The sequence below is a fragment of the Cyprinodon tularosa genome, unplaced genomic scaffold (assembly GCF_016077235.1).
Source record: "Cyprinodon tularosa strain WSP-4 unplaced genomic scaffold, ASM1607723v1 ctg37, whole genome shotgun sequence".
Taxonomy (NCBI): Eukaryota; Metazoa; Chordata; class Actinopteri; order Cyprinodontiformes; family Cyprinodontidae; genus Cyprinodon; species Cyprinodon tularosa.
Window position 1 is genome coordinate 73982 of NW_024039085.1, and position 12165 is coordinate 86146.

A 12165-nucleotide genomic window follows, 5' to 3' on the forward strand; every position below is an offset into this window, starting at 1 on the left:
CAGACCATGGATATGTGGTCCTTAATCCTATACGAATCTGATCTTTTCAAATTCATTCATCTAACCTGAACATCATTAATACTCAACAAAGGTCACTATTCTGCATCTTGCTACGCAGAAGCGGGAAGAAAATCAACCATGGTGAAGAGCAGTCTTTTTTTAAAACAATTTTGAAAAGACTGATTTTTTTAAAGTTGGGAAAGATTGCTTGATGCGCTCCAGCACTACCATGCATGTTTAGTTCCGTAAATGTAGAGCACACTTGCTTGTGGCGTCATTGCGTTTTCTAGTGCATGTGGGACACTTGCGTTGTATTAATGCAGTTCACACAGGAGATCACATACAAGTCGCATATCTTTGGAAATGTGAATGGCAACGCAAAAAAATTGGAATTGAGCATTAATGCCTGGAATGTGAACCTAGCCTGTGACTTCAGCAACCTTTGTTGGTCAAAGATCTTTATCAAAGGAAAGTACATTTTAAATGTGGTGGATATTTGGAAAATGAATGTTCAGCTGACTGATGTAAATGTACTGCATTAAATAGAAACCTTGTTAGATCTATTGTATAAGATCCAATGCATCTTTAAGGCAATAGAGACGATCGTATTGTTGCAGATGTTTACCTAATATGATATAGTACTTAATAAAGTGATAATGTGTATACATTTTATAAGGATAATCTGAAATAGTTATGGACAGGTCAAAGCGTTAAAAAAAAAATACAGTAGATTTAATAATACCAATAAGTACATCAATAGATTTTGTTTAGTATTACCATTTTTGTGGGTAGAAATGTTTTTTTGCTATCGGAATGTCATCTACTGTAAAAGATACATTGAAAGTGATGAAAATCATTTATATTTGCACAAACTTTAAGGTGAGCTTGCATTTGTGAAAAGAATATTTTTAAAATGTCTTCATAGAGATGCAAAAAAGAAACAAGAAAAACACAGAGGGTGTGCTTTGAAAGAGACAACAGATATAGATGTCAGTTTCATTGTATTCATCATCAGGTGTGTTTACAAATGTGCTCATAGTACACATCTAACAAAGAGTCTCTCGCTGTCAGTGTAGGTAACAGCTTCACAATACTGACACCCACTGAAAAGCATCTTATCGCACAATTTCTACTCATAGATAAAGCTCTCTCATATATTATGTAACATCTACTTGTGACTCATGGCACAGTTGGCCTTTCACAAAGGCTGAGATACTGACACATATCTACTGTAAGTAAACCACTGCAGGAGAAAGCAGTCAGAGTAAATAGACATAAAACAGTCTGATGCACAAAAATAAAAAACAACAATAAAAATAATATCTTGTTTTTGCACATTTGTTAGAGCCAAAAAAGACACAGCAGTATACTGGATCTTTTTTGGGCAGTTTTCTGACTATCCAAGGGGATGATTATTCAGATATCTTTTAGTGAACTTCTCTTATCACAAATCCTATTAATAAATATGTCCACTTGCTGGATATTGGTCCTTCATCTTGACGGTTAAAGTTTATTAGTTTCACAAACTAAAAAAAAAAAAAAAAAAAAAAAAAAAAACAAGGCAAGCAACAACAGAAAAAAAACACAAACAATGATATTGTTTTATTCCAGTGCCTGCATATTTTAGTTCTGATCAACATTATATGAAACTTTATTACTCTTTGATCAGTGCACATAATTACCAAAAAACAAAAACAACTCTTCTCAAAACTCAAAGTCCCCCCTGCAGATTTTGTAAATAGACTCATCTTTACTCTTGGATAATCTGACTCATTTTAATCCAAACTCTATTGTTGTTAATATTACATAATGATTGCATAAGAAATTTTAACACATCAATGCTGCTCAATGAGAAAGACAAACAGATGGACAAGAAAACAATATTTTTATCACCATAAAAAGAACAAAAGAAGCCTCTCTTTAAAGTTTACACACACTTATAACAGCAGAGATGTCCTTAAACTTATTTTTTTACAGGGTGATATTATTAAACACATTGGTGTTTTGTTATTGAGGATTGTGGATCTCCACCCAAGCAAGACCCAAAGTCCTGCCTTTAACAATAAAACAAGAAAAAAGCTCATGTTGCACGCCAATCATTTTAATTTTGCCTAATTCTATTTAAATCAAAAAACAACAGTGTGATTTTTTTACCCTGTAAGTTGTTTTCTAAAAGGCCCTCATGGTCAACCCAAATGTCTTCTGAAGTTTTTTTTTAAATCAGGGGAAACAAATAACTTCATTTAAGCAATACAAAGATTTGGAAGAAACTGAATAAAGACTTTTTTTTGGTTCCGGGATACTCATGCATTTGATGAAAAACATATAGTGAAGAGGAATACCTCAAACTTTTTTATCTTTTCCTCTGAAAACAGAAGTGTGGAACTGTGACACAACTTGGTTTTCAAACAGGTTAGTAATGCCAAAAAAAAGCATCAAAGATTTTCACTAAAAATGGATGAAAGAGGCCAACGTAAATGCTCTTACATAAGTCCTATTGAAACAAAAATGAAAATATAATAATAATTTTAAGTGAGTGCATCTAAGTACTATCATGTAAGATAGTTTGTCGGTGGTTAGAAAACAATCACTCTTTAAGATCATTGATATGACCAAATATTAGTTGGATCTAATTTATATTTATATTTGAGCCTGTATGTACAGATGGAGATTCAACCAGTTTATTTTATTTTTACCCAAATACTGCTTTTGAAAAGGATGTTATGATAAATGATTAAAAGGCAAAAAAATGAAAATAAATAATCCAATTTCTGCCAATAAGTATCTGTAAACCTTTCCCTGGAACAATTATTATGTCTTTTTTTCTCTAGCTCACAGAAAATAAATGTTACTGCTACTCACCAAATCCTGTTTTTTACTCATTGTGTTTGATGTTGTTTGATGATTAAATCTAAACAATAATTTAAACTGCTAAAAGTGATCTCAGTTACATTGCAAGTATGTGCTGTATTGCTGTACAAAGCTATTCCTAAAGAGCAGCGCTAATATCAAAACACGCGACAAGTAGGCTTAAAAAAAATAACATCAATGCAATGGTTGCATGCATCGAAAACAATCCCAGTATTAGTGCTACATGAGTAGGGAGGGAAGCTTATTTTGCTCTGGCTATACCAACAGAAAAAAATATAGAAATATTATATACATGTTGCCCTTTTCAAAGAGAGCTTCTGTCACCTCCAACCTGCATTTGACATCAATATTTAGTGCAGTGGGAATGTTTTCAACAGAAGATGATTCACAGATGGAACTCTGAAAGTCTCTTTGCTTGTTTTCCATTTTAACTCTAGATTCTGATTAGGAGGGATACATGAATGGAAAAGAGACCATCCCATAAAGACTGACATGCATTGCTGTATTCAAAACAAAAATATGTTTTGTTTGAATTGTTGGCAAGTCATGCAGTTCGTAGAGGATGAGGTCACAAGGGATTTCCTTGCCCTTGGACTTCAGAGTCTAGGCCTGAGTACGTTTTTATATGGTTTGAAAATGAACCGGTACACACCCGACTAATATAAGCCATATCACAGCATTACAGTGCCCTGTAAAAGCATATATAAACCCTTAAACTGTTTTACATTTTGGCATGTGAGAGATATAACATTCCATGCTTTTATTGTTTTTTCTTAATTTTTTTATGATAAACCTACAAAAACTATTGCATTACTGTAAGCAAAACAACATTAATCGAAGGTTTCCAAAATCTGAAAAGTGTGGCATGTATATACTTCAGCTTTACTGAAGATAACATCCCTAAATAAAATCTGTTGTGACCAGTTTCTCTATGGAGGAACGTAACAGTAACACTGTAAAAATGCAGCTGTTCCAAAAAAGCCTCAGAAAACATAAGTAAGCAAAAAGCATTATAAACCCCGAAGAACAGAAAGGTTAAAGATGTGTAGAATTTTAAAGCAATGTTATTTCATAATAATATTACAAATATTACAAATCCTATTGTCATGGTTTTAGGTTGTTCTTCAATTTACTTTCCTGCTACTTCCCTCTTAAATTTAAAAATCTTGTCTTTTGAATTTCACTTAAATGTAACACATTTTATTTGCAAAAATCAAATATTGCTTAAAAGGGCATATTACATGAAAGTCTAATTACATCAGTTCAAATATGAATTATGTGAATTACTTTAGAATTAGTAGTTTAAAAATACATAGGGGCGATGCACACAATTGAAGACGTCAATTTGCGTTGCCATTTTTTGGACATTTTTCCCTAAGTGAAACAAACTTGTCATTCTTTTGCATATACTTGTATCTGAAAATGTGTTGCCAGCTTAAAAGAAGCAAAAACAACTAAAGATCAATCTACCTTCTCCTTTTTGTTGCAATGGACCATGTTCTGCAACTGAAGAGGGAGAATCTGTTTACATAAGAAGTGTTGTCTCTACAAATCTGATTGATGTTGGCTGTAGACCAGGGACCACAGCCAACAAATAGATGGGGGGACTCTTGTCTCCAAGCAGCAGTACTGGTCTTTCTGACCTACATGCAAAGAATGTCATTATAAATGGCCTGCATATAAAATCTACAATATATGCATGCTTATAGAAACACTACACGTCTATTCACTTGTTTACAATGTATGTAACCCATTTGTTAATTATGAGTGGGTCTTGAACTTATACCTGTTGTTTTGACTATTGTTCTCCTTTTAAGTAACATCACTTGATCAAGCCGTTTTTCAATATTCAAATGTCGAAGCACCAAGTTAAGTATCAAATCAGAAATGTTAAAGTTGTATAGGGACATCCCTAACAGAGAGAAACACATTGTGCAGATTAATTACAAATTATTCAGCTTTCTCTTGGAGTGGAATGATGGTTTAAGATAAATGATTGACTTACTGAGGCTTAATAAACATGTCACACTTTAAGATTTTTACATTTAAAACAATATGAATTCTGTTAACCCCTCCCACCTCTCTGCCCAATCCATTGAAATATGTGGTCTTAGTTTAAAAGATTGAGGGCTTTGAATGCTTTTGCAAGACACTATATTTCAAACACATAAACAAAGGATCAGCTCAGTCTTAGATCACTGTCAGAGCACTTAGGCGAACTCTAGTCACAGAGTTATTAGTACTCATGTGATCATCTTAAAGGTTATTACCAGTCTGGATAATGCAGTGACATCAGTTAAATTCTTGATTGTGATTCACAGAGGAGCTACATGGTAATCCTCAATCTGCAGGTCTTCCTCAGACAGTTCAAATACTACATACCGAATGTAGAAATAAACAAACAATTATGCCCTATTCCCCCCATCCCCAATCACACACACACACTAGAGATATGTGCATAGATGCCACAACACACACCTTTACAAACACACCCACACACTAACATACACACTGTACTTAATCTGTTTTCTGGCACTAAGTCCTCTTTTTATTCTGAAGTTGTTTATTTCACTTTGTCTTCATTGCTTCCTCCTCCCCGTGTGGTCTGACTTACTGCTGGTGTTGCTTTAGGCTGAAAAACAAAACACAGGAAGGAATTTGTTAGTCTTGTTCAGCAGATTTGACAGGCCATGGCCTTTTTAAGCACATCAAGCATGAAACTCAGTGGGGTGAATAATGTATTTGTTTATTTATCTGTAGGTCAATTTGAGAATTTAATTACAGAGAAGATGGCAAAATAAAACAGTCATCATAAGTCCTAACAAGACAAATGTGCAGCGATATAATACTGTAATTTTTGCATTGCTGCTACTTCTTATAACCAGCTCCACTTAAAACAAATCCACTTTGCTGAAATATTACCAGAGCTTGGCAATATGCAAAACATTAACCAATACTCCTGCTCCATAATTTTCCCATAATGACAGTCATCTATTATGCCTGCTATTTGGCTGTGCTCCAAATTAAGACAAAAGAAATAGATAAGAGCATAAACCCTTATGTATAGTACAATATTTGCTGTGGATTTGGCCTTTATCTCCCACCACTAATTGTTTTTCACAAAAACAGCCTCTGTGGTTGCATTCTGTGGCATTATCACAATGGAGTGAAGCATGTTGTGAGTCAAATAAGCCACATTCAAATAAAAAAAATAAAAATAAGTTGAATTGAAGATAGAAGGCATCTTTGTATTAAAGAGGCCACACACCATGGGAAATCCAGGGATTCAGAGACACCTTTTGTATGGAGCATAAAACAAATGTATTATGTGTTATTTATCTCTGGAGAACTATTGTGGAATCAATCCCTTGCCTGGTCTATGATGTTAAAATTAGCTCTGCCAATGAGGTTATGCTTTTAGGAAAGTTTGCGTTTCTGTATGTGTGTAGAATAACCATAAAGTTATAGATGGATTTAATGGAATTGTTATCAGGGGTGTCCCTTGTGACAAAGACCAATTCATTTAAATTTTGTGTGAATTTGCTATAGGTGTAAGTCACAATTTGGGGCCAAATTTGCAGCTTGGCGGAGGGTCTGTGCTCCCTGAGTTTTTTGCTAGATTTTATTATCATAGAGTTATCCATTATTCTCAGTGTGAGCTTATACTTATCTCCCTTCACTTTAGCTGAAACAAACAATATCAGACATGCATGGGAATGGGATCATTCACTTTAAACCTGGTTGTCAATTTGAGTTTAAATTAAAACATGGAACACAGACAGTATTACCAGTTCCAATGGTTTCATCACAGTCTTGGGTAAATCATGAGTACGTTATAGTGTGTCTTTATAACCACTGTTTGTGGAAACAGTTCACGAGATCATGAGCTTCATTCATGAGGTCATGAGCTCAGTTCATGAGGTCATGAGCTCCGTTCATGAGCATGGTAAGGCAGTTGTTAACTGAAATTCTTTCTGTCCTTTTTTTTTTAAAGTTTGATGTATCTGTTTTTTTGTTAAGCAATCAGCAAATATATCAACTGAACCTAGAAAACTTGTAACAACGGAGGAGCTAAGATGCAGCACGTTTGCCTGACAAAATCGAACCAGCCTCATGGTGATCAGTGCTGTCATCAGCTTGGTAAATTCACTCTGAGCCTGTTAACAGAGGCTGACAAGAAACCTATGTGCAGATGGAGATGATTTTATATTTAGCTCTGTGTATGATCGCACACAGATCCTTTTACCCATTATTTCAGGTGTTATTTTTTTCCACATTAACCTGAAAATTTTCTCTTTTTTTGTCAGTTTCCATAGAGACAATATTATTTTTTTTAAGTAGTTTATGGAACGTTGCTTTAAACATTATAAAATGTCAATATATAGCTTCTGCTTACACAACAGTCGTTTCTACTGACTTTGTAATTTAGTTTAAAAGTTAACCACATTGTATAAAATGGTTAGACTTTTCTTTGTTGGCTTTGATTCATAACAAACCCATTTATATTAATTTCTTCCATGACCTAGAACTCAGGGATTTCCCTCAACATTGACAGACCATTTTAATGGCTTCTTTCATTTCAGACTAAGATTGAACATGGAAAAAAATTCGGTTACAATATGAATGGTCACAGCAGGATCTTTTAAATGTATTCTTTTCATAATTTTGAATACCTAAGATTTTTAAATTTAGATTATCCTTGTAATCAACTCTCTCAACAAATTTTTGTATGATGTCTCACAACTGTGTGTTGTTTTATGGATATATTGTGAAGTTTAAAATTTTTGCAAGATTAAAGAAGAATGAGTCAAAAATGCATTAATGTGCTTATGATAGCCAGCTTTATGAATGATCATGATGTAATCATTCATAAAGGCTTCCAGCAGATGTCGGTAATCACACCTAAGAATTGTGTTTCATTTACCTGTTCCACCTCTACTCTTTTGACTTTCACAACTATATTTCCATTATCATTTTCAAGTAACATGAATTTAGTCTCTAGATTCAAAGACAATTCTTTTTATTATTATATGTGATATCATTCAATAGCTGCCAGTGGCACTCACTAGTAGAGAAGATATTTGTATCATCTGCAAAGAAAACAAACTTGAATACTCTTGAAATTGTAAACATGTCATGTATGTAGAAAATAAACAGTATTTGGCCCAATACTGATCCCGGTCTCCCTGGGGGACCCACAAGCCATGTTTCAGCATGACAACTGAAAGTCACTTCATTTCACAAATTGTTGCCTGCGACTTGAATAACTCTTCATCCACTCTAGAAACACCCCAGAACATCATACATGTGGAGCTGGTGATTTACTCTATTAATTCCCTGAATACCATAGCACTAATCTAATCTAAATCAATACTCACTTTCAGAAAGAAGTTTGTGTTTATCAAAGAGGTTCTCCTGTCTGCTAATAAAGCGTTTTTCTAAAATCTTGGAAAACATACGTTAAAAACAAAAGTCTTTAGAAGGATTTGAAGTTCAAAACATTTATAGACATTAACAGGCACATTACAATACATCTTCAAATGGATTTGGAAAAATAAATCAGATTGCCTTTGGACAGAAGTGGAAACAGTGCTATATAAAGGAATTTATAACCAAATATTTCAGTCATCAGCCCCTTAAACCCCTGTCACCCCTTGAAAATTTTGCCAGTGTATACTTGACATATGAAAAAATCTGGCAAAAACGATGGCAAAGGTTGGATAAGTACCTTTTGTATAAGTTATGAGCACGCTGAAGTACACTCAAGCACGCTGAATTGTACAGCAAGTACGTCGAGACATACGTTGGGCAAAAGTTACATGTAAGTTATTTGATCATTGATATAACTTAAGTCGAAGTTACTCATAAGTTGTGGTGTCTCTGATGCATCCCGTCACCTGCTCTATTACACTACCAAGCATTGGGTGAGGGTCTGTTATCCTTGCAGTGGAGCCAGCTTGTTGTCGTGGATGTACGGCAGGTATGATACAACCACTGTGCCCAGATGCATCTCAACTTGTTGTGTCGATCTGCCTTGGTGCCTGCCCTGACCCTGCACATGGCCTGTGCCTGCAGTCAGCTAGGGGTGTCTGGCATCTGGGCACTTGCTAACACATGTACAAACTGCCTGGGTAATTTACCTGATGGCTATTGTGGAAGGATATTTTTCCTTGGCTTATTTGCGAGATAAAATGTTTTGAGTGTGCCTGCCTGAATAGGAGCGAGTTCAGAGAAATCCTATACCAGCCCCTATGTTGTAATGTTTAAGGTAGGGGGGACAGAAAGCAGATGCCTCCTTACTCTGGACAAGGATGAAGGGAAGGTTGTGAGAGATAAGAATAAGTTCACACAGCCACCTTCATGCCGTGAGCAGGAGACCTGTTCTGAGTGTTTATCTGGCTAAAATGTATGTCCTTGATAAATTAAAGTGTTTTTTTTCTTAGGAATAACCAAATGTTCAAGTGTGAGAAAGATCTTTATGCAGGGGGTGGGTTTGTTCCCCTGGGGGGAAGAGTGTGTGTGTAAGGTATGTTCTGAAATGCCTCAGTCAGAGAGCGCTATCTCTCTCCGTCCAAGGACGTTAAATAAATTTGACATTATTTCTTATAAGAAATGGTTCTGCCTCAGTTTCCTAACTTCACACTATCAATATGCGTTATTGTACAGTAATGGTTTATGAACTTTGGCTAATAGTATGTGAAGGCATATAAACATGCCTATAGAATTTCTTTGTGAAAATTGGTAACACAGTTGTGTGTAAAAGTTTTTGTTTTTATTCCTAAATAAGCCGACACTTTAAAGAACTAACTTGACAACTTTTATAACAATACAGTGTAGATCATTTTTTATGATCTTTGGCCAGTTTCATATTGATGTATGAAACAGATTTCTCCTTTGTGCTATTAACTCAACAAAAAACACAATAAAGCAGTATTTTTTATATAAATAAATACAAAGAATATGGGGTGTACAGAAGTTATAAAAAGAAAATTACAAAATCACAGAAAACAAAAAATTAAAGACGCATGGTAGAAAAAAGGTAAGCTAAAAGTAAAAATACAGGAACATATACAGAGTCAAGCTGAAGGTGGAGGCAGAAAAAATCTCATGGTCTGTGAAATAACAAGCTGTAAATGGATTAATCCAGTAATCTGTCCCAGGGTCACATACTGTATGTGGAATGTAAGATATATGAGGAGGAGGGTGTGACAGTGGGTTCAAAGAAAGTGCATGTGCCTTTATTAACTACTGGAGGTGTTCTCTGGATGTGAAGGTCATTTTTGCTTGGTGTGACGGTGTGTGTGTGTGTGTGTGTGGGGGTGTGTGCTGGGATGCTGGGGGGTGGGCGTGCATTTCATATTCTGTGGGGACATTTTGTGGGGTTGCATCAACAATACAAAGAACATTAAATTATTTTTTAGGAATGAGAGCTAAAACCTAAAAGGGTGACCCATTTTCAGATGTCACTGAACCGACCACAATCTTTTATTAGAAAGTTTATATGAACTTAAATGTCCCTTTAGCCTTTCAAGGCTATCTCAAAGATTAAATCACGCAACCCTGCAAGAATAGACACTGAAAGTAGATTTTAAAAAAGCAATCCGACCAGACAGCAATGCTGGTAGTGGAACCAGGGAAGAAAATTACAACTAAAAGCAGGTTTAGACTAGGCACCCCTGAACCTCAAGCCGACCATATTATTTAGCAACTCCAACCAAACCTTAATGAAAACCTAACAACTTGAGGGATTTTATAGAAAAGTTTGTAAAAGTATTTTTTTATTATTAAGCTATGCAATTTTATTTGGGATTACAGCATGGATTTGATGAAATCATTTTATTCACCCACCACTAAGGGAATGTAACATTATCAATGACTTCTCACACCCCCACCATGGACTGTTCTCCCTGCTGCCCTCTGGGAAGAGGCTTCACAGCATTCGATGCACGTCCAGCAGATTCTGCAACAGTTTCTTCCACACCGCCATCAGACAGCTGAACTGTTGAAACTGTCTAAATCATGTCACAGACTCTGCATCATACTGATAACACCAAACCAAAAATACTGCATATTTGCACCATATATATTTAATGCTCTGAACTTCCATACCAATGTGTTTTTTTGCATCAACTGCTGCACTTTATGGAATGGAAATGTTCATTTACTGTCTGAAAAGCTGTACTTAACGAAATTTCATTTTGTATAGACTCTGTGTACGCTGTGTTTAAAAGTTGCTGTTTGCATCAATCATACAAGCTTACTTTCAAAAAGAAGATTTGCAGTTTTTTGACTATGGTAAATGAAAATGGGGATGCGCACGTAAGACAGCCTTACCTAAACATATGACCAAAATGATTGACAATTAGGAGGACCATTTATTTTGATGATCTACCCATCCTCCACATCCTCCTCTATAACATCCAAAATGTTATAGAATATCCATCCATCCATCCATCCATCCATCCATCCATCCATCCATCCATCCATCCATCCATCCATCCATCCATCCATCCATCCATCCATCCATCCATCCATCCATCCATCCATCCATCCATCCATCCATCCATCCATTTTCTGTCACGCTTATCCCTGCTGGGGTAATACAGAATATGTTGAGTTTAAATATTTCTGTTTAACAAATTTTATAGCAAAATTCAGTCAGAGTAGAGTAAATCAGACTGCTGCTTTTCATCCTCTCTGTATGGTTTTCTTTCTCTTGTAAAACAGTAGTCTATTTTCAGTTGTTAATTCTTTTACAGTGCAGTAGTACATGTAACATGGGTGTAAACAAAATGAAAACTGCCTGTCTAAATAACCTACCTGTTTCTACAGTGCACAAGAAGAGATAAAGTTGCCCACTAACTACAATAAAATATGATCCTTAATGCTTTTTCTGCCATTGCCATAGGAATACAGACAGCCATCTTTTGTAATATCATTTAGCGTTTGTCATTCTCATTATTATTAATTCTTATTCTTTTGTTTTGCATCCTGCTAAGCTTATTCCATAGTTTTTTTTTTTAAGGTAATTTTCCTTCTTTATTTGGTTTTCATGGTATGTCTGTTTAATCACAGTCTATTCCCTCAGTTACCCAGCCTTCCCTCTACCCTAGTAGTTCTAAGACCTGCTCCCCAAGTTTCACCACCTTACACATTTTAGATGATTGCAATACACCTTATTCAACTAATTACATGACCTCATTAGCAGCCTTTAAGTGCTGCAGAAGCCAGTTAATCATTCATTTATATGTCAGGTTCGTGGGGAGGAGAAATATAAAACATGCAGGGCAGTAA

General features: G+C 35.3%; 1 protein-coding gene across 2 annotated transcripts in view; it reads right to left on the minus strand.

Moving 5' to 3' along the window:
- Positions 1-984: 984 nt before the first annotated feature.
- The window catches only part of zgc:171482 (zinc finger protein), a 103163-nt gene continuing 91982 nt past the window's right edge, over positions 985-12165 (minus strand). For both annotated transcript variants that reach the window (XM_038296473.1, XM_038296472.1), the window contains exon 7: positions 985-5503. In XM_038296473.1, coding sequence (XP_038152401.1) covers positions 5482-5503 — 22 coding nt within the window. In that variant the 3' untranslated portion in view covers positions 985-5481. The remainder of the gene's footprint in view (positions 5504-12165) is intronic.